The 25,969-nt window shown below is 41.3% G+C and overlaps 2 protein-coding genes and 1 long non-coding RNA gene across 11 annotated transcripts in view; 2 read left to right on the top strand and 1 right to left on the bottom strand.

Annotated features, from left to right (window-relative positions):
- The window catches only part of LOC133543848 (basic immunoglobulin-like variable motif-containing protein), a 38,870-nt gene extending 21,927 nt beyond the window's left edge, over positions 1–16,943 (top strand). The window contains exons 3-11 of one of the 2 annotated variants that reach the window (XR_009804533.1): positions 124–253; positions 1,898–1,993; positions 4,934–5,038; positions 5,114–5,208; positions 5,277–5,409; positions 9,870–9,953; positions 10,010–10,106; positions 10,168–12,477; positions 12,568–16,943. Coding sequence is in view for 1 of the 2 variants with exons in the window: in XM_061888685.1 (XP_061744669.1) it covers positions 124–253; positions 1,898–1,993; positions 4,934–5,038; positions 5,114–5,208; positions 5,277–5,409; positions 9,870–9,953; positions 10,010–10,106; positions 10,168–10,407 (980 nt within the window). In the remaining variant the exon portion in view is untranslated. Of the gene's footprint in view, positions 1–123; positions 254–1,897; positions 1,994–4,933; positions 5,039–5,113; positions 5,209–5,276; positions 5,410–9,869; positions 9,954–10,009; positions 10,107–10,167 lie in introns of both variants that reach the window. The other variant, XM_061888685.1, reaches the window with a different exon arrangement.
- Positions 12,282–24,458, bottom strand: zgc:172121 (uncharacterized protein LOC337599 homolog). Of its 8 annotated transcripts, none has more exons than XR_009804539.1 (10): positions 24,239–24,458; positions 21,681–21,748; positions 21,452–21,624; positions 21,287–21,390; positions 18,699–18,860; positions 18,439–18,635; positions 16,822–16,898; positions 12,781–12,855; positions 12,605–12,654; positions 12,282–12,500 (listed from the first exon to the last, which is right to left on the bottom strand). XR_009804539.1 is itself a non-coding variant. In XM_061888688.1 (9 exons), the coding sequence occupies exons 1-8, from the start codon at positions 24,407–24,409 to the stop codon at positions 12,785–12,787; spliced, it is 1,023 nt and encodes a 340-aa protein (XP_061744672.1). In that variant the 5' UTR covers positions 24,410–24,458; the 3' UTR covers positions 12,282–12,654; positions 12,781–12,784. The 8 variants fall into 8 exon arrangements, 2 of the variants coding, with proteins under 2 accessions (XP_061744672.1, XP_061744670.1); XR_009804538.1 differs by having other exon boundaries at positions 12,605–12,650; positions 12,718–12,855; positions 24,239–24,457; XR_009804537.1 differs by having other exon boundaries at positions 12,718–12,855; positions 24,239–24,457.
- Positions 18,711–25,424, top strand: LOC133543850 (uncharacterized). Its single transcript, XR_009804540.1, has 4 exons — positions 18,711–19,107; positions 21,312–21,396; positions 21,460–21,647; positions 23,977–25,424. It is a non-coding gene; the product is annotated as an uncharacterized LOC133543850 (long non-coding RNA).
- Positions 25,425–25,969: the final 545 nt, after the last annotated feature.

Consider the following 25,969-nt stretch of genomic DNA (forward strand, 5'->3'; position numbering starts at 1 on the left):
GGACTGGACTCTCACTATTATGTTAGATCCACTATGGACTGGACTCTCACTATTATGTTAGATCCACTATGGACTGGACTCTCCCACTATTCTGTATGAGGACTAACTGGGATGTGCTTCCAGGGAAGGTGAAGAAGTGGGGCAGCAAGAAGCTGAAGTCTGAGAGAGCAGCCACTCGCAACCTGCAAGACGCCCCACTTCATGCTTCTCTGGAGGACGTCAAGCAGAGAAAAGTTCTGGACCTCAGGCGCTGGTACAGTTCTTCTCCTTTGATCCTGAGACTACAGAAGAGTGCACATGATGATGGTATTATTAAAAGTTAGTGAGCAACAGTAATGAAATTATTGTGCGACAATATTAAAAGTAGTGTGCAACAGTAATGAAATTATTGTGCGACAATATTAAAAGTAGTGTGCAACAGTAATGAAAGTTTTGTGCGAAAATATTAAAAGTATTGTCCAACATTTATGAAATTATTCCACGACAGTAATGAAAGTATTGTGCAACAATATTAAAAGTAGTGAGCAACAGTAATGAAATTATTGTGCGACAATATTAAAAGTATTGTGCGACAGTAATAAAAGTAGTGTCCAACAGTAATGAAAGTATTGTGCGACAATATTAAAAGTATTGTGCGACAGTAATAAAAGTAGTGTCCAACAGTAATGAAAGTATTGTGCGACAATATTAAAAGTATTGTGCGACAGTAATAAAAGTTTTGTGCGAAAATTTGAAAAGTATTGTCCAACATTTATAAAATTATTCCACGACAGTAATGAAAGTATTGTGCAACAATATTAAAAGTAGTGAGCAACAATAATAAAAAAAGTATTGAACGACAATATTAAATGTATTCTGCAACGGTAATAAAAGTATTGTGGGACAGTAGTAAAATAATTGTGCAACAATAATTAAATTATTCCACGACAGTAGTAAGAGTATTGTATAACAGTAGTGAAAGTATTGTGCAACAATATTAAAAGTATTGTGCCACAGTAGTAAAAGTATTGTGCAACAGTAATACAATTATTGTACGCCAGTAGTAAAAGTATTGTATAACAATTCTAAAGTATTGTGCAACAATAATAAAAGTATTGTGCGGTTGTAGTAAAAGTAGTGTGCAACAGTAATACAATTATTGTACGGCAGTAGTAAAAGTATTGTATAACAATTCTAAAGTTTTGTGCGAAAATATTAAAAGTATTGTGCGACAGTAATACAAGTATTGTGCGACAATAGTAAAAGTATTGTGCAACAATTATACAATTATTCTACGACAGTAATGAAAGTATTGTGCAACAATATTAAAAATATTGTGCAACAATATTAAAAAGTAGTGAGCAACAATAATAAAAAAGTATTGAGCGACAATATTAAATGTATTCTGCAATGGTAATGAAAGTATGTGCGACAGTAGTAAAATAATTGTGCAACAATAATAAAATGATTGTACGACAGTAGTATGCGTATTCTATAACAGTAGTGAAAGTATTGTGCAACAATATTAAAAGTATTGTGAAACAATATTAAAAGTATTGTGGGGCAGTAGTAAAAGTATTGTGCCACAGTAATGAAAGTTTTGTGCGACAATATTAAAACTATTGTGCAACAGTAATAAAAGTATTGTATGACAATATTAAAAATATTGTGCCACAGTAATGAAAGTATTGTGCAACAATTATACAATTGTTCTACGACAGTAGTGAAAGTATTGTGCAACAATTTTAAAAATATCGTGCAACAGTAATGAAAGTATTGTGCGACAATAGTAAAAGTATTGTATGACCGTAATGAAAATATTGTATGACAATAATAAGAATTATCGTGCAACAGTAATGAAAGTATTGTGTTATAGTAGTAAAAGTATGTGAAAGAAGTGTGGTGGTTGTGTGTACAGGTACTGCATCAGTCGGCCACAGTACAAGACTTCATGTGGGATTTCCTCGCTGGTGTCGTGTTGGAACTTCCTGTACAGCACGCTGGGCGCAGGAAGGTGAGTGCCAGTGTGACCAATCAATAATAACACCTGCTGCCAGTGTGACCAATCAATAATAACACCTGCTGCCAGTGTGACCAATCAATAATAACACCTGCTGCCAGTGTGACCAATCAATAATAACACCTGCTGCCAGTGTGACCAATCAATAATAACACCTGCTGCCAGTGTGACCAATCAATAATAACACCTGCTGCCAGTGTGACCAATCAATAATAACACCTGCTGCCAGTGTGACCAATCAATAATAACACCGGCTGCCAGTGTGACCAATCAATAATAACACCTGCTGCCAGTGTGACCAATCAATAATAACACCTGCTGCCAGTGTGACCAATCAATAATAACACCTGCTGCCAGTGTGACCAATCAATAATAACACCTGCTGCCAGTGTGACCAATCAATAATAACACCGGCTGCCAGTGTGACCAATCAATAATAACACCGGCTGCCAGTGTGACCAATCAATAATAACACCGGCTGCCAGTGTGACCAATCAATAATAACACCGGCTGCCAGTGTGACCAATCAATAATAACACCTGCTGCCAGTGTGACCAATCAATAATAACACCTGCTGCCAGTGTGACCAATCAATAATAACACCTGCTGCCAGTGTGACCAATCAATAATAACACCGGCTGCCAGTGTGACCAATCAATAATAACACCGGCTGCCAGTGTGACCAATCAATAATAACACCGGCTGCCAGTGTGACCAATCAATAATAACACCTGCTGCCAGTGTGACCAATCAATAATAACACCTGCTGCCAGTGTGACCAATCAATAATAACACCTGCTGCCAGTGTGACCAATCAATAATAACACCTGCTGCCAGTGTGACCAATCAATAATAACACCGGCTGCCAGTGTGACCAATCAATAATAACACCTGCTGCCAGTGTGACCAATCAATAATAACACCTGCTGCCAGTGTGACCAATCAATAATAACACCTGCTGCCAGTGTGACCAATCAATAATAACACCGGCTGCCAGTGTGACCAATCAATAATAACACCGGCTGCCAGTGTGACCAATCAATAATAACACCTGCTGCCAGTGTGACCGATCAATAATAACACCTGCTGCCAGTGTGACCGATCAATGATAACACCTGCTGCCAGTGTGACCGATCAATAATAACACCTGCTGCCAGTGTGACCGATCAATAATAACACCTGCTGCCAGTGTGACCGATCAATAATAACACCTGCTGCCAGTGTGACCGATCAATAATAACACCTGCTGCCAGTGTGACCGATCAATAATAACACCGGCTACCAGTGTGACCGATCAATAATAACACTGGCTGCCAGTGTGACCAATCAATAATAACACTGGCTGCCAGTGTGACCAATCAATAATAACACCTGCTGCCAGTGTGACCAATCAATAATAACACCTGTTGCCAGTGTGACCGAGCAATAATAACACCTGCTGCCAGTGTGACCAATCAATAATAACACCTGCTGCCAGTGTGACCAATCAATAATAACACCGGCTGCCAGTGTGACCAATCAATAATAACACCAGCTGCCAGTGTGACCAATCAATAATAACACCACACTGGCTGCCAGTGTGACTAATCAATAATAACACCTGCTGCCAGTGTGACCAATCAATAATAACACCTGTTGCCAGTGTGACCGATCAATAACACCTGCTGCCAGTGTGACCGATCAATAATAACACCTGCTGCCAGTGTGACCGATCAATAATAACACCTGCTGCCAGTGTGACCAATCAATAATAACACCAGCTGCCAGTGTGACCAATCAATAATAACACCACACTGGCTGCCAGTGTGACTAATCAATAATAACACCGGCTGCCAGTGTGACTAATCAATAATAACACCTGCGGCCAGTGTGACCAATCAATAATAAGTCCGGCCGCCAGTGTGACCAATCAATAATAACACCGGCTGCCAGTGTGACCAATCAATAATAACACCGGCTGCCAGTGTGACCAATCAATAATAACACCTGCTGCCAGTGTGACCAATCAATAATAACACCGGCTGCCAATGTGACCAATCAATAATAACACCTGCTGCCAGTGTGACCAATCAATAATAACACCAGCTGCCAGTGTAACTAATCAATAATAACACCACACCGGCTCCCAGTGTGACTAATCAATAATAACACCTGCTGCCAGTGTGACCAATCAATAATAAGTCCGGCCGCCAGTGTGACCAATCAATAATAACACCGGCTGCCAGTGTGACCAATCAATAATAACACCGGCCGCCAGTGTGACCAATCAATAATAACACCGGCTGCCAGTGTGACCAATCAATAATAACACCGGCTGCCAGTGTAACTAATCAATAATAACACCACACCGGCTGCCAGTGTGACTAATCAATAATAACACCACACCGGCTGCCATTGTGACTAATCAATAATAACACCGGCTGCCAGTGTGACCAATCAATAATAACACCACACCGGCTGCCATTGTGACTAATCAATAATAACACCACACCGGCTGCCATTGTGACTAATCAATAATAACACCACACCGGCTGCCATTGTGACTAATCAATAATAACACCACACTGGCTGCCAGTGTGACCAATCAATAATAACACCACACCGGCTGCCAGTGTGACTAATCAATATTAACACCACACTGGCTGCCATTGTGACTAATCAATAATAACACCACACCGGCTGCCAGTGTGACTAATCAATATTAACACCACACCGGCTGCCATTGTGACTAATCAATATTAACACCACACTGGCTGCCATTGTGACTAATCAATAATAACACCACACCGGCTGCCATTGTGACTAATCAATATTAACACCACAATGGCTGCCAGTGTGACTAATCAATAATAACACCACACTGGCTGCCAGTGTGACTAATCAATAATAACACCCCTATCTGCCATCTTGACTGGTCATGTGTTTGCTGGCCAGTCTGCCACCTATCTCTCAGGAGGAGGCGCTCCACATTCTGGGCTACCAGCCGCCGTTTGACGACATCAAGTTTGGGCCGTTCACAGGAAACGCCACGCTCATGCGGTACGCCACTCGGACGGCCGGCGGCGGCGAGAAGCACGCCGACACACGCTAACCCCGCCGTTCTTGCCCCTCAAGGTGGTTCCGGCAAATCAACGACAACTTCCGCGTGCGAGGCTGCTCCTACGTCCTGTACAAGCCGCACGGCAAACACAAGACGGCGGGAGAAACAGGCCAGTCTGTCTCCGCCCTCCTGGTCGCCAACGCCATTTTGACACGGGACTTGTGTTGATGTTTTCAGCGGAGGGAGCGCTGCTGAAGCTGACCCAAGGCCTGAAGGACAACTCCATGGCGTACATCTACCACTGCCAGAACCACTACTGCTGCCCTGTGGGCTTTGAGGCCACGCCCCTCAAAGCAGCCAAGGCCTACAGGTACACACACACACACACACACACACAGAATTCTAGGTCATTCCGCCCTAACGTCATCATTTTCAAGCACAAAAGCGTCTGAATGAAGTCAAATATCAGTAGTGCAGTATCATTGGCCGCCACACCGGACCAATCAGCCCGCCCTCTTCAATAAGGAGGCCACTGATTGGCTCAGCCTCAGGGAGAGTGACTAGCACTAGCATGCTAACTTTGTAAGCCAATTTTGCAGCCAAACGTCTCAAGAGGCAGATAACTTGGTACTTGACACATGCTAACTGTTAGCATGGTAACACCACCATGCTAACTTTTGTAGAAAATGTTGCTAAACGCCTCAGATAACTTTGTACAAACCCCGTTTCCATATGAGTTGGGATATTGTGTTAGATGTAAATATAAACAGAATACAATGATTTGCAAATCCTTTTCAACCCATATTCAGTTGAATATGCTACAAAGACAACATATTTGATGTTCAAACTCATAAACTTAATTGTTTTTTGTAAATAATAATTAACTTAGAATTTCATGGCTGCAACACGTGCCAAAGTAGTTGGGAAAGGGCATGTTCACCACTGTGTTACATCACCTTTTCTTTTAACAACACTCAATAAACGTTTGGGAACTGAGGAAACTAATTGTTGAAGCTTTGAAAGTGGAATTCTTTCCCATTCTTGTTTTATGTAGAGCTTCAGTCCTTCAACAGTCCGGGGTCTCCGCTGTCGTATTTTACGCTTCATAATGCGCCACACATTTTCCATGAGAGACAGGTCTGGACTGCAGGCGGGCCAGGAAAGTACTTGCACTCTTTTTTATGTAGACACGCTGGTGTAACACTTGTCTTGCTGAAATAAGCAGGGGCGTCCATGATAACGTTGCTTGGATGACAACATATGCTGCTCCAAAACCTGTATGGACCATTCAGCATTAATAATGGTGTCTTCACAGATGTGTAAGTTACCCATGCCTTGGGCACTAATACACCCCCATACCAACACAGATGCTGGCCTTTGTACTTTGCGCCTATAACAATCTGAATGGGTTTTTTACTGTTTGTTCCGGAGGACACCACGTCCAAATATAATTTGAAATGTGGACTCGTCAGACCACAGAACACTTTTCCACTTTGCATCAGTCCATTTTAGGTGAGCTCGGGCCCAGCCAAGCCGGCGTCATTTCAGGGTGTTGTTGATAAATGGGTTTTGCTTTGCATAGTAGAGTTTTAACTTGCACTTACAGATGTAGCGACCAACTGTAGTTACTGACAGTGGTTTTATGAAGTGTTCCTGAGCCCATGTGGTGATATCCTTTACACGCCGATGTCGGTTTTTGGCGCAGTACCGCCTGAGGGATCAAAAGTCCGTAATATCATCGCTTACGTGCAGTGATTTCTCCAGATTTTCTAAACTTTTCGATGATTTTACAGACCGTAGATGGTAAAATCCCTAAATTCCTTGTAATAGCTCGTTGAGAAATGTTGTTCTAAAACTGTTCGACTATTTGCTTACAAAGTGGTGACCCTCACCCCATCCTTGTTTGGGAATTACTTAGCATTTCATGGAAGCTGCTTTTATACCCAATCATGGCACCCACCTGTTCCCAATTAGCCTGCACACCTGTGAGATGTTCCATATAAGTGTTTGATGAGCATTCCTCAACTTTATCAGTATTTATTGCCACCTTTCCCAACTTCTTTGTCACGTGTTGCTGGCATCAAATTCTAAAGTTAATGATTATTTGCAAAAAAAAAAGTTTATGAGTTTGAACATCAAATATGTTGTCTTTGTAGCATATTCAACTGAATATGGCTTGAAAAGGATTTGCAAATCATTGTATTCTGTTTATATTTACATCTAACACAATTTCCCAACTCATATGGAAACTGTATATATATATATATATATATGTATATATATATGTATATGTATATGTATATGTATGTGTGGGAAAAATCACAAGACTACTTCATATGTACAGAACTGTTTCATGAGGGGTTCCCTCAATCATCTACCACGGTATCGAGCACTATTCTCTGGATAATCTAATCAAGATATATATATATATATATATATATATATATATATATATATATATATATATATATATATATATATATATATATATATATATAAACATGTGTGTGTATATATATATATATATATATATCTATATATATATATATATATATATATATAGATATATATATACTTATAACCCTCCCGATTTCCCCAGGGAGATAGTATTGGGGGCGTGCCTTTAAGGCACTGATTTTAGCGTCCTCTAAAACCTGTCGTCGCGTAGGCTTTTCCTCCATACAAACAGTGTACTGGCCCAGTCACATGTTGTATGCGGCTCCTACAAACACACACACAAGTGAATGCAATGCATACTTGGTCAACAGCCATACAGGTCACACTGAGGGTAGCTGTATAAACAACTTTAACACTGTTGCAAATACGCGCCACACTGTGAACCCACATCAAACAAGAATGACAAACACATTTCAGGACACAACACAACAAATACCCAGAACCCCTTGCAGCACTAACTCTTCTGGGACGCTACAATATACACCCCCGCTACCACCAAACCTCACCCCCCACCCATCTCTGGAATTCAGAGGTCTCAAGGTTGGCAAGTATAGTGTGCATGCGTGCGTCCCTCCCTCCCTCCGTGCGTGCGTCCCTCCCTCCCTCCGTGCGTGCGTGCATGCGTGTGTGCGTCCGTCCGTGTGTGTGTGCGTGCGTGCATGCGTGTGTGTGTGCGTGCATGCGTGTGTGCGTCCGTCCGTGTGTGCGTGCGTGCGTCTGTCCGTGTGTGCGTGCGTGCGTCCGTGTGTGCGTGCGTGCGTGCGTCAGTCCGTGTGTGCGTCCGTCCGTGTGTGCGTGCGTCCGTCCGTGTGTGCGTGCGTGCGTCTGTCCGTGTGTGCGTGCGTGCGTGCGTCCGTCCGTGTGTGCGTGCGTGCGTCTGTCCGTGTGTGCGTGCGTGCGTCCGTGTGTGCGTGCGTGCGTGCGTGCGTCAGTCCGTGTGTGCGTCTGTCTGTCCATCCGTCTGTGTGTGCGTCCATCCGTCCGTGCCTGCGGCCGTCCGTGTGTGGAGCCGTCCGTGTGTTCGGTCGTCCGTGTGTGCGTGCGTCTGTCTTTCCGTCTGTCCGTCTGTGAGTGCATGCGTGCGTCCGTCGGTGCGTCCGTGCGTGCGGCCGTCCGTCCGTGTGTGCGTGCGTCTGTCTTTCGTCTGTCTATCCGTCCGTCTGTCAGTGCGTGCGTCTGTCTGTCTGTCCATCTGTCTGTGTGTGCGTCCGTCCGTCAGTCAGTCCGTGCGTGCGTGCGGCCGTCCGTGTGTGTGTGCGCCTGTCTTTTCGTCTGTCCGTCAGTCCGTCCATCCGTGCGTGCGTGCGGCCGTCCGTGTGTGTGTGCGTGCGTCTGTCTTTTCGTCTGTCCGTCAGTCCGTCCATCCGTGCGTGCGTGCGGCCGTCCGTGTGTGTGTGCGTGCGTCTGTCTTTTCGTCTGTCCGTCAGTCCGTCCATCCGTGCGTGCGTGCGGCCGTCCGTGTGTGTGTGCGTCCGTCCGTCTTTCCGTCTGTCCGTCCGTCCGTCTGTCAGTGCGTGCGGCCGTGCGTCCGTCTGTCTTTCGTCTGTCCGTCCGTCCGTCTGTCAGTGCGTGCGGCCGTGCGTGCGTCTGTCTGTCTGTCCATCTGTCTGTGTGTGCGTCCGTCCGTCCGTCAGTCCGTCCGTGCGTGCGTGCGGCCGTCCGTGTGTGTGCGCCTGTCTTTTCGTCTGTCCGTCAGTCCGTCCATCCGTGCGTGCGTGCGGCCGTCCGTGTGTGTGTGCGTCCGTCCGTCTTTCCGTCCGTCCGTCTGTCAGTGCGTGCGGCCGTGCGTCCGTCTGTCTTTCGTCTGTCCGTCCGTCCGTCTGTCAGTGCGTGCGGCCGTGCGTCCGTCTGTCTTTCGTCTGTCCGTCCGTCCGTCTGTCAGTGCGTGCGGCCGTGCGTGCGTCTGTCTGTCTGTCCATCTGTCTGTGTGTGCGTCCGTCCGTCCGTCAGTCCGTCCGTGCGTGCGTGCGGCCGTCCGTGTGTGTGCGCCTGTCTTTTCGTCTGTCCGTCAGTCCGTCCATCCGTGCGTGCGTGCGGCCGTCCGTGTGTGTGTGCGTGCGTCTGTCTTTCCGTATGTCCGTCCGTCCGTCCGTGCGTGCGTGCGTGCGTGCGTCTGTCGGTCCGTCCGTCCGTGCGTGCGTGCGTGCGTGCGTCTGTCGGTCCGTCCGTCCGTGCGTGCGTGCGAGAGTTCTCAGCATGGAGCTCTTGCACCACACATGGTGCTGATGCTGATGAGGGGTGTGGTCTTATGTGGGGTGTGGTCTTATGCGAGGTGTGGTCTTATGTGGGGTGTGGTCTTATGTGGGGTGTGGTCTTATGTGGGGTGTGGTCTTATGTGGGGTGTGGTCTTATGTGGGGTGTGGTCTGTTCCAGAGGTCCTCTGGCCATCAGCGAGATGGAACACTGGATCCTGATAGGAGAACCCAGCAGGAAGCACGCAGCCATCCACTGTAAAAAGTAAGAGTCTGCCCTCCGTTCTGTCTTCCCAACCCCACCTGAGTGTTGTCGCACAGGTGGGCCGACATCGTGACCGACCTCAACACCCAGAACCCCGAGTACCTGGACATCCGCCACCTGGAGAAGGGCATCCAGAGGCGCTCCACTAAAAAGGTAAACATTCAATTTCCACGCCACACGAACCAGGAAGTAGCCCGTAGCGCCGCTGTGGCAGGTGGGCGGCAACCTGCACTGCATCATGGCCTTCCAGAGGGTCAACTGGCAGAAGATGGGGCCCTGGGCTCTCAACCTGGAGAACCTGCGACACGACGCGGAGGACACGCAGACCAAGCGCCCGGTCCAGCTGGGGCGCTCGCACAGCACGGGGAGCCAGGACGCCGCCTGGAGGCACCGGGCCAACACGGCCGAGTACCGCCAGAGGAGCTCCCCCGACAGCGACCTGGAGGAGGACTGACGCCGCTGTGGTGACATCATCATCCTGGGACGCTAGTTGCAGGATGATGATGATGATTCTTTCTTCCTACAACATGCGGGGGTGTCCAACTTTTTACACACTCACTAATCACAGCTTGCCGCGGACATTTTGATAGTTTTCATTTTCCAAACCAACACCATATATTTTGCAACTTTTCAAGGCTGCTCTTGAGTTTGGTGCCAGGTCATAAAAATGTTAAAAATAAGTCATATATTATTACTTTTTTAATTAACGCTTAAATCTCCTCATCAACTTCAGGTCTATTTGTTAATGTAAGGTTTAAAAAAAAAAAATAGGGCATAAACCATGAAAAAGAAAACAACCATCAGATCGACAGAGACTTGAAGTTGATCTTGAGATTAAAGTGTTTATTTTATTTAATAAATTACTTTTTAGCATTTTTATGACTTGAGACTTTTTCAGTGTGCACACATTTATATATATATATTTATTTATTTTATAATATATATACATATTTAATAATATATATATATATATATTCAAAAAATATATTTATTTATATTTAATATATATATAATATATTTATTTTATATATTACATATATATTTAATATATATATATATTTAATAAATATCATATATGCATATATATATATATATATATATATAATATATGCATATAATTTTTATTCTTTACTAAGGCTTAAATCTTTGAGAGCAACTTTATAAGTCTAGTGAATGTATTTATTTTAATTTTTATTTATGCATTTTCTGTCCAAACATGTTTTATGGCATAAAAAAACGTTCAAAGTGGAATATTTGCTTCGAAGTAATTGAAGCCTTAAATAGGTCAATAATTCATTGACCTATTCATTGAACAACATTGATTTTAAGTCAGTGTTATCTTTTGAGAAATGACAGTTGAAAAATAAAAATCCCACAAAAATGTTGGAGGGATTTAAAAGAGCTTCACTCATAAAATGTTTATTTTTATTTTTACTTTTGCCATTTAGGTCTCTCGAGCAACTTCAGCTCTGTCGATTATACATTTGTATTATTATTTTTTCTTTGTTTTACGCCCTTTTTTTTTACACTCCTATGTAATATTTCCCCAATAAATATTTCAAAATGTAATATTTGATGTGACATAACTGTAGCCTGGAGTAGGTCAATAATTCATACTATTGATTTTGATTCATTATTATTTGAGCAATGACCGTTTCAAAGGAAAAAAACAGCTTTGTTATTGTCAACTTTTTCTCATTACGTTTCACCTTTTTCTTCTTTTAAATTTGATTTTCATTGAATTCTTATCCATTACATCAGTGGTCCCCAACCTTTTTGTATCCGCGGACCGGTCAACGCTTAATAATTTGTCCTGCGGTTTCTTTTCTTCTTTGTCATGAAAAAGGGGACGTGTTTGGCATGAAAAAGGGAGTTTTTTGTAGTTGGTGCACTATTTGTAAGTGTATATTGTGTTTTTTATGTTGATCTAATTAAAAAAAAAATTAAAATTTTTTTTATTTTTATTTATTTATTTTTTTTCTTATAAAAAATTATTCTGCGGCCCGGTACCAATCGGGCCACAGCCCGGTGGTTGGGGACTACTGCATTACATCATAATTTCATACATCTATTGTCTGCCCTTAAATGTCAAAAGAATATTTTTTTGTTTATAACCCTGCCCCCGAAAAAAGGAAAACAGAAAAAAAAAAAAGTAATAATAATATTAAGAAAATATAAATAAAAAAAAAAATAATATAAACGGATAATATATAAATAGAATATAAACTATAGACCTATAGGGAGTAAAAAAAATTTGTAAACAGTACAATCACTAAGAAAATAAAATCAGGCTTAAGGGGCGTGACATAATTGACGCAGTTTTCCCAGTATGAAGCACATTTTTCCAATTTAATAATTAATAAAAGCCGTTATCTTCTTCATTTTTTTAAACGTCCATTGTGATTTCCATCCACAGCTTCAAAGTTGGGCTCTCCTGTGATATCCATTTCCTAGTAATGCTCTTTTTACAGGCCACCAGTAGAATGCTAATGAAGTGGTTCTCTTTTTTTCAGCCAATCTTGAGGTACTTGAGTCTTACTTTCACATCTGAAAATATCCCAAAGAGCTCACCGTGTTTCACCTTTCTCATGTTTATATTTACTCGTCATTTTAGAAAGGCCTTTAAAACCAAAAAGTTCCGCGGGCCTCACCTTGGACACCCCTGACGTGATGTCACACTCGGACCTTGTTTCGTGTCTTTCTGGAGCAAAAAGAAAAGGTACTCAGTAACATGATATTTTTACATCATCGCCGAGTCACGTACACGTTTGATTTTGATTCATTTTACGATACATGACGTCTCCGATTAACGTTGTCCGCCGCTCACGTTGTCACGAGTGCGCCGCTTTCAGATGTTTTCCCAGCTCGGCGATTTGATGGGGTCCCACGCGGCAGCAACCTCCTGAGCGGCACAAGTACACAAACATTCCGCTGTCAGATTGTGTGTGGTTTGATTGCCAAACTGTGTTTATCGGGAAGTGCTTCTTTAGCTACAGAAAGACGTTTTAGGTTGTGATGGGCAAATGAGTGCAAGGCACACTCGCTACCTGTATCCACACTTAAAGGCCTACTGAAAGCCACTACTAGCGACCACGCACTCTAATAGTTTATATATCAATGATGAAATATTAACATTGCAACACATGCCAATACGGCCGCTTTAGTTTACTAAATTGCAATTTTAAATTTCCCGCGAAGTATCCTGTTGAAAACGTTGCGGTTCGACGACACGTATGACGTCGCCGGTTGTAGCGGATATTTTTTTACAGCCCAATTTAAGCTATAAGTTGTCTACTTTAATCACATAATTACACAGTATTCTGGACATCTGTGTTGCGGAATCTTTTGCAATTTGTTCAATGAATAATGGAGACGTCAAAGAAGAAAGCTGTATGTGGGAAGCGGTGCATTGCAGCCGCCTTTAGCAACACAAACACAGCCAGTGTTTCCTTGTTTAAAATTCCCGAAGGTGAAGCTTTACTATGGAACAGAGCGGTCCAGCGAACACGGTTCCTGACCACATGTCAACCGGCAGGTTTCGATGAGAAAATTGTGGTAATAAGTAGGCTCTTACCGTAGTTATGAGCGGAGCTCGCGTCCTCCCGCAGCAGCGTGGCTTCCCTCAGAGACACTGGCGGTCACCACACCCCTCCGACTTTCATTTACCATATAATCTCACTAAAACACTAGTAACACAATAAGCAGATAAGGGATTTTCCAGAATTATCCTAGTAAATGTGTCTAATAACATCTGAATAGCTCTCACTGCCCTCGCCTTTTTTTTTTTTCTAGTCCTTTACTCTTATTTTCCCCATCCACAAATCTTTAATCCTCGCTCAAATTAATGGGGAAATTGTCGCTTTCTCGGTCCGAATCGCTCAAGCTGCTGGTGGCCATGATTGTAAACAACGTGAGGATGTGAAAGCCACTACTAGCGACCACGCAGTCTGATAGTTTATACATCAATGATGAAATATTAACATTGCAACACATGCCAATACGGCCGCTTTAGTTTACTAAATTGCAATTTTAAATTTCCCACGAAGTATCTTGTTGCGGTATGATGACGCGTAGGTTTGATATCACCGGATGTAGCGGAATTTTTTTTACAGCCCAATTCAAGCTATAAGTAGTCTGCTTTAATCGCACAATTCCACAGTATTCTGGACATCTGTGTTGCGGAATCTTTTGCAATTTGTTCAATGAATAATGGAGACGTCAAAGAAGAAAGCTGTATGTGGGAAGCGGTGCATTGCGGCCGCCTTTAGCAACACAAACACAGCCAGTGTTTCCTTGTTTAAAATTCCCGAAGGTGAAGCTTTACTATGGAACAGAGAGGTCAAGCGAACACGGTTCCCGACCACATGTCAACCGGCAGGTTTCGATGAGAAAATTGTGGTAATAAGTAGGCTCTTACCGTAGTTATGAGCGGAGTTCGCGTCCTCCCGCAGCTGCGTGGCTTCCCTCAGAGACCCTGGCGGTCACCACACCCCTCCGACTTTCATTTACCATATAATCTCACTAAAACACTAGTAACACAATAAGCAGATAAGGGATTTTCCAGAATTATCCTAGTAAATGTGTCTAATAACATCTGAATAGCTCTCACTGCCCTCGCCTTTTTTTTTTTTCTAGTCCTTTACTCTTATTTTCCCCATCCACAAATCTTTAATCCTCGCTCAAATTAATGGGGAAATTGTCGCTTTCTCGGTCCGAATCGCTCAAGCTGCTGGTGGCCATGATTGTAAACAACGTGAGGATGTGAAAGCCACTACTAGCGACCACGCAGTCTGATAGTTTATACATCAATGATGAAATATTAACATTGCAACACATGCCAATACGGCCGCTTTAGTTTACTAAATTGCAATTTTAAATTTCCCACGAAGTATCTTGTTGCGGTATGATGACGCGTAGGTTTGATATCACCGGATGTAGCGGAATTTTTTTTACAGCCCAATTCAAGCTATAAGTAGTCTGCTTTAATCGCACAATTCCACAGTATTCTGGACATCTGTGTTGCGGAATCTTTTGCAATTTGTTCAATGAATAATGGAGACGTCAAAGAAGAAAGCTGTATGTGGGAAGCGGTGCATTGCGGCCGCCTTTAGCAACACAAACACAGCCAGTGTTTCCTTGTTTAAAATTCCCGAAGGTGAAGCTTTACTATGGAACAGAGAGGTCAAGCGAACACGGTTCCCGACCACATGTCAACCGGCAGGTTTCGATGAGAAAATTGTGGTAATAAGTAGGCTCTTACCGTAGTTATGAGCGGAGTTCGCGTCCTCCCGCAGCTGCGTGGCTTCCCTCAGAGACCCTGGCGGTCACCACACCCCTCCGACTTTCATTTACCATATAATCTCACTAAAACACTAGTAACACAATAAGCAGATGAGGGATTTTCCAGAATTATCCTAGTAAATGTGTCTAATAACATCTGAATAGCTCTCACTGCCCTCGCCTTTTTTTTTTTTCTAGTCCTTTACTCTAATTTTCCCCATCCACAAATCTTTAATCCTCGCTCAAATTAATGGGGAAATTGTCGCTTTCTCGGTCCGAATCGCTCAAGCTGCTGGTGGCCATGATTGTAAACAACGTGAGGATGTGAAAGCCACTACTAGTGACCACGCAGTCTGATACTTTATATATCAATGATGAAATATTAACATTGCAACACATGCCAATACGGCCGCTTTAGTTTACTAAATTGCAATTTTAAATTTCCCACGAAGTATCTTGTTGCGGTATGATGACGCGTAGGTTTGATATCACCGGATGTAGCGGAATTTTTTTTACAGCCCAATTCAAGCTATAAGTAGTCTGCTTTAATCGCACAATTCCACAGTATTCTGGACATCTGTGTTGCGGAATCTTTTGCAATTTGTTCAATGAATAATGGAGACGTCAAAGAAGAAAGCTGTATGTGGGAAGCGGTGCATTGCGGCCGCCTTTAGCAACACAAACACAGCCAGTGTTTCCTTGTTTACATTCCTGAAGGTGAAGCTTTACTATGGAACAGAGAGGTCAAGCGAACATGGTTCCCGACCACATGTCAACCGGCAGGTTTCGATGAGAAAATTGTGGTAATAAGTAGGCTCTTACCGTAGTTATGAGCGGAGCTCGCGTCCTCCCGCAGCTGCGTGGCTTCCCTCAGAGACCCTGGCGGTCACCACACCCCTCCGACTTTCATTTACCATATAATCTCACTAAAACACTAGTAACACAATAAGCAGATAAGGGATTTTCCAGAATTATCCTAGTAAATGTGTCTAATAACATCTGAATCGCTCTCACTGCCCTCGCCTTTTTTTTTTCTAGTCCTTCACTCTAAATTTCCTCATCCACGAATCTTTCATCCCCGCTCAAATTAATGGGGAAATTGTCGCTTTCTCGGTCCGAATCGCTCTCGCTGCTGGTGGCCATGATTGTAAACAATGTTCAGATGTGAGGAGCTCCACAACCCGTGACGTCACGTGCACATCGTCTGCTACTTCCGGTACAGGCAAGGCTTTTTTATTAGCGACCAAAAGTTGTGAACTTTATCGTGGATGTTCTCTACTAAATCCTTTCAGCAAAAATATGGCAATATGGCGAAATGATCAAGTATGACACATAGAATGGACCTGCTATCCCCGTTTGAATAAGAACATCTCATTTCAGTAGGCCTTTAGTGTTTGACAATGGTCCTTGGCCATCTGTTGGACTAAAATTCACTACATTTGACCTGCAAGTAAAAGTAATTTTTGGCGTCAAACTCACACAGGCGTCTTTTAGCCATCAACTTGGGGGGCAGAACTGATTGTGCCCTTTTGAATTCTGCCTAGCAACACGAGTCTGCCCAAATTTCAGTTGATAAAATTCTTCTTACCGATCAAAGCAGCGCCTTGTTTGATCCACGTGTGACTTAATGCTGGTATCGAGGTTTTCACAGATGATGCTCGCCATCTTTACAAGGAAAAAAGGAAATAAAATTGAAGATGTTTTTTGCAATTTGGTACATTTCTTTCTTTTTTTGGTTGGATAATATTGAATATATGGTTAAAAATATCTAATTGAGTGATTTATTTATATATATTTTTTTATCTGTATATATATATATATATATACATATATACATACATATACACATATATATATATATATATATATAAAAATACCTGTAAACTATATATATTATATAAAAACATTTATGATTTATTAGATTTTTTTCAAACACACCATAAATAATTATAAATGCAACTACTACTATTAATAAAGATCTACATTATACAATTTGAATTAAATATTTTTTTAATAATGTTAACTGTATTTATATAAGCAATACATTTTTTTTTATTAAAACATGTATTTAATTAATAAGATTTAGCACACCATAATGAATACAACAACTAATAGTAATGATCAACATAAAATTTGAATTAGATATATATATTTATAATTTTGATGCATACCATAAATAATTATAAGTACGGCTACTACTAATAATAATAATGATCATATCATTTGAATTATTTTTTTTTAAACAAGTTTAATTGTATTTATACACCAATAAAAATGATGTTTTTTAAAATAAAACAATTTATTTGTGTGATTTAATAGTTTTTAAGCATACCATAAATAATTATAAGTACAGCTACTATTACTAATAATAATGATCATAATATCATTTGAATTCTTTTTTTAAACAAGTTTAATTGTATTTATACACCAATAAAAATGATGGTTTTTTAAAATAAAACTATTTGTGTGATTTCATAGTTTTTAAGCATACCATAGATAATTATAAATACAACTACTACTACTACTAATAATAATAATAATGATCAAGATTATATCATTTATGGCGACTTGTCCAGGGTGTACCCTGCCTTCCGCCCGATTGTAGCTGAGATAGGCGCCAGCGCCCCCCGCGACCCCGAAAGGGAATAAGCGGTAGAAAATGGATGGATGGATGGATTATATCATTCAAATAAAATATACAGTATATTTTTTAATAATTGTAATTGAAGTGAAGTGAATTATATTTATATAGCGCTTTTCTCTAGTGACTCAAAGCGCTTTTACATAGTGAAACCCAATATCTAAGTTACATTTGAACCAGTGTGGGTGGCACTGGGAGCAGGTGGGTAAAGTGTCTTGCCCAAGGACACAACAGTAGTGACTAGGTTGGCGGAAGCGGGAATCGAACCTGCAACCCTCAAGTTGCTGGCACGGCCACTCTACCAACCGAGCTATAAGAAATAAAAATGTACTTGTATCATTTATTAGATTTTTTAATGCATACAACAAATTATATATACAACTACTAATAATAATGATCAACATTATATAATTTGAATTTCAATCATTTTAATTTAATTTAAATTATTTTTTAGATCAATGTGATCTTTATGATTTATTAGATCTTTTTAAGCATCCCATGAATAATTCTAAACACAATAATGATCAACATTGTGGTTGAAACCACAAAAGCTTGTTGGCGTACCCTCGCTCCGAGTCCCAGTCCTCCCCGCTGTTGGGGTACACCACCCAGCTCACGTCAGGACTCTTCAGCGTCGCCAGCAGAGGCTCCGCCCACTCGGGGGGACAGCAGTTGACGCCCACGGCCAGCACCTGCGTCGACCTGCCGGCCACGCGGACGCCATCGCCGAAAGGGCTGCCGTCGGCCAGGCGCGCCCCGTCCTGAGGGGCCACAGGAGTCTTGAGGGGCCCGGGCGTGGGGGGTTGGGGGGGTGGGGGCTTTACCTTGCAGGAGAAGGAGAGCCAGGCCTGGCAGTCGGGCGTTTCTCTCAGGAGCTCCACCAGCGCCTGGGCTTCCTTCACACTCGGGATGGTCTCCAACGCCAGCAGGTCCGCTCCCGCCGCCGCCAAGCATTCCAGCTGAGGCCGATGCCAGGATTTGAGCTCCTGGGAGGGAACATTGGCAACGTAGAACGGCGTGGACTCAGAATGGAGCCCTGGGGGACGCCGCAGATTTGTTTTGTGGCTAAATTCACATTTTAGTCCGAGTAAAAGTCCTCATGTGATTTATGCTGTATTGCTTCTTTGTGTTTTAACAGATCCAACTCTTTTATGGCCCCCTGCTAAATTCCACGGGCCCTACGGAGAGAGCTCTGCTTGGTACGTCCCGCTCATCCCAGGAACATAAAACAAGGTCTGTTGTGACGCAGAGGTCACTTCTTTGTCTTTAGGTCAAAAGATTACTCTCTAAATGGGTTTCTTTTGTGATTGATGCTGTATTACTGCCTTTCCCAATGTTTACCCAAAACATTTTTGTTCAAAATCAGCTTTTTTTTACTCATCCTCCTTCCTTCCCTAAAGGCCAGTTTAAAGATCTAGGAGGGGTTTTTTTGTCGCCCCCTCTCTTTTTTTCCCCACAATAATACTGCATGCAATTGCATTTTCTTCAAACTTTGATATTATCTCAAAATGTATAAAAGTATGTATGTATTTATATATATACACATACATATATATATATATATATATATATATATATATATATATATATATATATATGTATATATATATATATATATATATATTGAATGTGGTATAAGTCAATTCAATATATTGTAAATAAATACATTGTGAAATATATAATATTATGCCATACATTGCCCCAAAAATATTTTGCTAAAAAAAAAAAGGCTTCAAGGCAAGTTATCGATCAAATTGTGCGCTGTAAAAATTACATTTTATAATGAAATTCAGTAAAGGTCTTTACAGCCCGATACTGTAAATGGAAAAACGGATATATAGATGCATGTACATATGTATATGTGTATATATATATATATATATATATATATATGTGTATATATATATATATATATATATGTGTATATGTGTATATATATATATATATATATATATATATATATATATATATATATATATATATATATATATACACACCCATACGTATGTGTGTATGTATATTATATATACATACAGTATTTACATATATACATACAGTATATACATATATACACACATATATATATATATATACACACACACGTATGTACATAAATATATGAATACATACATGTATGAATATATATATATGCATACAGTATACACATATATACACATGTATGTACATAAATATATGAATACATACATATATGAATATATATATATACACATGTACATATGCATGTATAAATACACATATATACGTATATATATATAAACACACACACACATATACATATATACATATACATATATATATATAGATATATATATATATATTTATGTATATATGTATATGTTACAAGCAGCCCTCGGAGGTCAAACATAACGATGAAGTGGCCCTCAATGGAAAAACAAAATTATGTTATTTGAGATCTCAAATGAATACTTCAAAGATTTGAGCTTTTCTTCAGGTGTTTTGTTTTTTCAACTGGAAAAATCTCAAAACATTCCTTCCGCACAACAAACAAAAAGAAGTTGTTCTAAGACACTGTTCTTGAACCTTTTTTGAGCGAAGGCACATTTTTTGGCGATGAAAAAATGCGGAGGCACGCCACCAACAGAAATCATTAAAAAAACGAAACTCAGTTGACAGTAAAAAAGTCGTCGCAATTGTTGGATATGACTTTAAAGCATAAGCAAGCATGCATGACTGTAGCTCTTGTCTCAAAGTAGGTGTACTGTCACCACCTGTCACATCACACCCTGACTTATTTGCACTTTTGCTGTTTTCCTGTGTGTAGTCTTTTACTTCTTCTCCTATTTTGGTGGCTTTTTCTCTTTTTTTTGGTATTTTCCTGTAGCAGTTTCACGTCTTCCTTTGAGCGATATTTCCTGTATCTGCTCTGTTTTAGCAATCAAGAATATTTCAGTTGTTTTTATCCTTCTTTGTGTTGATTGTCATGTCATGTTGGGATGTACATTGTCTTTGCTCCACAGTAAGTCTTTGCTGTCGTCCAGCATTCTGTTTACTTTGTAGCCAGTTCAGTTTTAGTTTGGTTCTGCATAGTCTTCCCTAAGCTTCAATGCCTTTTCTTAAGGGCACTCACCTTTTGTTTATTTTTCTTTTAAGCATTAGACACCTTTTTACCTGCACACTGCCTCCCGCTGTTTCCCACATCTACAAAGCAATTAGCTACCTACTGCCACCTACTGATATGGAAGAGTATTACACGGTTACTCTGCCAAGCTCTCGACAGCATCGACACCCAACAACAACACATTATTTGCAGACTATAATTACTGCTTTGCAAAAACATTTTCAACCCAAATAGGTGAAATTAGATAATGGTTGAAAAACACTGTTCTAAGGGAAGTTTGTCAAAGATCATACCTGAGTGTGTGCGTCTCACCTCAACACTCATGGTCTGTGCGTAGGCACCGGTGTACTCTGAGCCGTCATGCAGAGAGGCGCCATAGGGTCCCACTGAGACCGCCACCAGAGGACACGCCCGGCCTGCAGGTGAACACACGTCCTGGTTAACGCTCGGTCTCACGCGCTCGCTCACGCTTCTTACCTTTCAAGGCGGCCGGGGACGCGTAGGCGGCCACCGTCTGTTCGGCGAGGTGAAGGCCGGACACCAGCAGCTCCCTGGCGGCGTCCGAGCTCACCTTCAAATGCCGGACGAAGCCCGGGATGGTGGCCTGGTAGGTCGCCGTGGTGATCACGTCGGCGCCGCTCAGGAGGAAGCTGCGAGCCAGGTGTCACGTCAGGTGAGGCAGAAGTCGGGAAGTGTTGGCACGCACCTGTGATGGGCGTCGATAATGGCCTGGGGGTCGCTGTACAAAAGCCTGGCGCTCCACAGAGGGTCTCCCTGTTGGAACACACCTAATCATTCCACATATCGCGAGACTGGGGGCGTACCCATCAAATATTTATTTTTTTTAATTATTTTCAGGGGAGAAAAGATTGCATATTTTTCTATCTGAAAACGGTTTTCTTTGACAAAAAGGGCATAAATCATACAAAACAATAAAAATATGACAAAAACTTTATATCTGAAGTTGATCTCAGCGTTGTAGTACATAGCATAAAATAATATTACATGTAATACTACTCAAGTCTTGACAAATGACTGCCGTAAGATGGCGGACAGCGCTTGACATATATATATGTATATATATATACATACATACATACACACACATACACACACATATATATATATATATATATATATATATATACACATCTCAACATTGCAATCAGCGCTCATGTTAACTACCGAACCGTAACTTAAAAGGGTTGTCTGAACAGCTATTAAGGTTTAACGCAATCTGCACCCATGTTAACTACCGAACCGTAACTCAAAAGGGTTGTCTGGACTGCTATTAAGGTTCGCCGCAATCGGTGCCCATGTTAACTACCAAACCGTAACTAAAAAGGGTTGGCTGAACAGCTATTAAGGTTCGACGCAATCGGCGCCCATGTTAACTACCGAACCGTAACTTAAAAGGTTTGGCTGAACAGCTATAAAGGTATGATGCAATCGGCGGCCATGTTAACTACCGAACTGTAACTTAAAAAGGGTTGGCTGAACAGCTATAAAGGTATGACGCGCTTGTTGCCTATGTTAACTACCGAACTGTAACTTAAAAGGGTTGGCTCAACAGCTATTAAGCTTTGACACAGTCGGCGCCCGTGTTAACTACCGAACCGTGACTAAAAAGGGTTGGCTGAACAGCTATTAAGGTTCGACGCAATCGGCGCCCATGTAAACTACCGAACCGTAACTTAAAAAGGGTTGGCTGAACAGCTGTTAAGGTATGACGCAATCGGTGCCCATGTTAACTACCGAAATGTAACGTAAAAAGGGTTGGCTGCACAGCTATAAAGGTATGACGCGCTTGTCGCCCATGTTAACTACCGAACTGTAACTTAAAAGGGTTGGCTGAACAGCTATTAAGCTTTGACACAGTCGGCGCCCATGTCAACTACCGAACCGTAACTAAAAAGGGTTGGCTGAACAGCTATTAAGGTTTGACGCAATCTGCACCCATGTTAACTACCGAACCGTAACTTAAAAGGGTTGTCTGGACTGCTATTAAGTTACGACGCAATCGGCGCCCATGTTAACTACTGAACCAAAACTTAAAAGGGTTGGCTGAACAGCTATTAAGGTACGACGCAATCGGCGCCCATGTTAACTACCGAACCGAAACTTAAAAGGGTTGGTTGAACAGCTATTAAGGTTTAACGCAATCTGCACCCATGTTAACTACCGAACCATAACTTAAAAGGGTTGTCTGGACTGCTATTAGGGTACGACGCAATCGGCGCCCATGTTAACTACCGAACCGAAACTTAAAAGGTTTGGCTGAACAGCTTTTAAGGTATGATGCAATCAGCGCCCATGTTAACTACCGAACCGTAACTTCAAAAGGGTTGGCTGAACAGCTGTTAAGGTACGACGCAATCGGTGCCCATGTTAACTACGAGCTTTAACTTAAAAAGGGTTGGCTGAACAGCTATTAAGGTATGACGCGCTTGTTGCCCATGTTAACTACCGAACTGTAACTTAAAAGGGTTGGCTGAACAGCTATTAAGGTTTGACGCAGTCGGCGCCCATCTTAACTACCAAATCGTAACTTAAAAAGGGTTGGCTGAACAGCTATTAGGGTACGACGCAATCGGCGCCCATGTTAACTACCGAACCGAAACTTAAAAGGCTTGGCTGAAAAACTAGGACTATAAGGCAGGCCGCTTTTCCACTTATTACAGATAATTCATTAAGGATTCAGCTCTTTGTAGTTTTACATTTAATCAGGCGGTTGCTTTCTGCCGAGGTATTCACTGATGTCTTCAATAATTTCTCAAACCAATTAGTCTGAATGATCAAACAAGTGAAATTTTATAGTCCAAGGCTTTTGGTTTTAATACAACATTGTCAGTCTTCTTTACCATCAGAGACTTTTTGAATAGCCAATCAATGGCAAATCCGGTATGCAATGTCACCTTTTAGCAGAACTTCGTTTTAAACTGACGCTTTAACATGTTAAAGTGACATGGTCTTCACGCTGAGAATACTATGTCTACCGCCAGGCCTGGGAACGCCTCGGGATCCCCCAGGAGGAGCTGGACGAAGTGGCTGGGGAGAGGGAAGTCTGGGCTTCCCTGCTTAGGCTGCTGCCCCCGCGACCCAAACTCGGATTAGTTGAAAAAGATGGATTGAAAGGCTTTAACATGTTTATTATCTTGGAGACTGACACAGGCATCTAGATTGCCACACACCATCCTGACTCACGGTTTCAACATTTGGTTCTTCTCAAAAGTGTATAATATCTTTTTCAGTTTGTTTTTTTACCTGCAACTTCGCGCCTTGAGCCTCCAGTTGTGTTGCTAGTCCACCGTCCAAGAGGAGCGCGCCTTCATTGTTTCTCAGACGAGCGCGTAAAGTCATGACAAATGATCGGAATAAAAGTAAAACAAGGCACTTATTGCATTCTTCTTGCAGCTGAGCGTAGAAATATCGCATTTAAGGCTTGCAGCTTTTATTTTGTAAAGTTCTTGTTCCGGGTTGCGAGGAAGGTTTAGCAGTTGCGTTCAATGCTACTCGAATTTTTCGCAGTTGTTAAATTATTAGGCCCTCTTTTATGTATACGCCGCTTCTAGATTACGCGGGAGTTAGCATACTATCATGTCGCTGTGCTCCAGAATGCCAAATTATATACATATATATTTATTTGATATTTATTCAAAGACAAGATGGTGAAAAACTTAAAAGAACAAAGAAACACAAACACACCTATTGCCTCCGTCCATATCTGTCTACGATGACATGTAAAATGTAACTGTAATGCCCCAAAATGTCCAGCAGAGGGAGACTCCCGTCTGCCTGAATGACTTGATGGTATGTAATTTGACATTTTTATTCAACATATTGGCACAATTACACTTTTTTTAACGTGTCTGACATGTTAACTTGGTAAAGACAACCTAGAGCATTGCTTTTTCGCTGCTTTGTGTAGGATGGCAACAGAAATGACTACAGAAGACAGCAACATGTAAGACTTTCTTTCCAACCGGAAGTAATTTAGCGGAAGTGACGTCATCTAACTACTGTTTGCCGATTAAAGCAGGGGTGTCCAAACTTCTTCTAAAGAGGGCCTTACACGGGAAAATGTATGCGGGGGCCATTTTGATATTTCTCATTTTCAAACCATAACAAAATATAACAATTTTTTTTGTAATCGTTAGGGAGGGTCTCAGTCACTAAAATGTTAAAAATAGGTCAAATTATTATTATTTGTTTTAATTTAATGTTTACAGTAAATCTCTATATCAAACAAATAAGGTTTTATGCCTTTTCGGTCAAAGAATACTTTGTTTTTTAAAGTAAAACTGAAATATGCAGTATTTAGATAGATAGATAGATAGATAGATAGATAGTACTTTATTGATTCCTTCAGGAGTGTTCCTTTATTTAGCAATTAAAGCCCTCAAAGATCAATAATGCAGGACACCATTGATTTTAATTATTTAATATTTTTGAGTAATCGCAGTGAAAAGTTAAATAAAATCCTACTAATTATATTCCTCACTTATAAAGTGATACATTTTTATTAGGTTTTTTTTCAACTTTTAACGCTTAAATTTAAAGATCAACTTCCGATATATCTGTCGATTTTAAGTTTTAACTATTATTTTGTTTATTTTATGCTCCTTTGTCAAAACTTTGATGTTTTTATACGGCAACCACACAACATCTGCAATATTTTTTCCACATAAAATATTTTAAATTGATGATTTTTAAGTAATAATTCATTATAATATTTTTTTTGTCCTTTTTTTTTGAGCAATGGAAAAGAAAGAAAAGAAAGACAAAAAGACCAAAAAAAACTGCCTGCATGGCAGCTTTGTGTCAGCATTGCCACTTTTTCTCATTAGATTTCACCTCATTCCACATTTTTTTTTTAAATGTTTCTTTTTTTATTTTTGCCATTCTATCAATTTTGCAATTTTTGCAGAATGAGTGGCGGGTTTTTAAACGATTAGCTGCGGGCCGCAAATGGCCCTCGGGCCTCACTTTGAACAC

This window comes from Nerophis ophidion, linkage group LG26, assembly GCF_033978795.1.
Source record: "Nerophis ophidion isolate RoL-2023_Sa linkage group LG26, RoL_Noph_v1.0, whole genome shotgun sequence".
NCBI lineage: Eukaryota > Metazoa > Chordata > Actinopteri > Syngnathiformes > Syngnathidae > Nerophis > Nerophis ophidion.

Bases quoted from the DNA above. Each gene is read 5' to 3' on its own strand.
- zgc:172121 (XM_061888688.1), bottom strand. From the start codon at position 24,409: ATGCGATATTTCTACGCTCAGCTGCAAGAAGAATGCAATAAGTGCCTT. The intron at 21,749-24,238 runs GTAAAAAAACAA...GTGTTCCAACAG, and splicing joins CTCAAGGCGCGAAGTTGCAG to GGAGACCCTCTGTGGAGCGC. The intron at 12,856-16,821 runs GTAAGAAGAATT...TGTGCCGCTCAG, and splicing joins ACAAGGCGCTGCTTTGATCG to GAGGTTGCTGCCGCGTGGGA.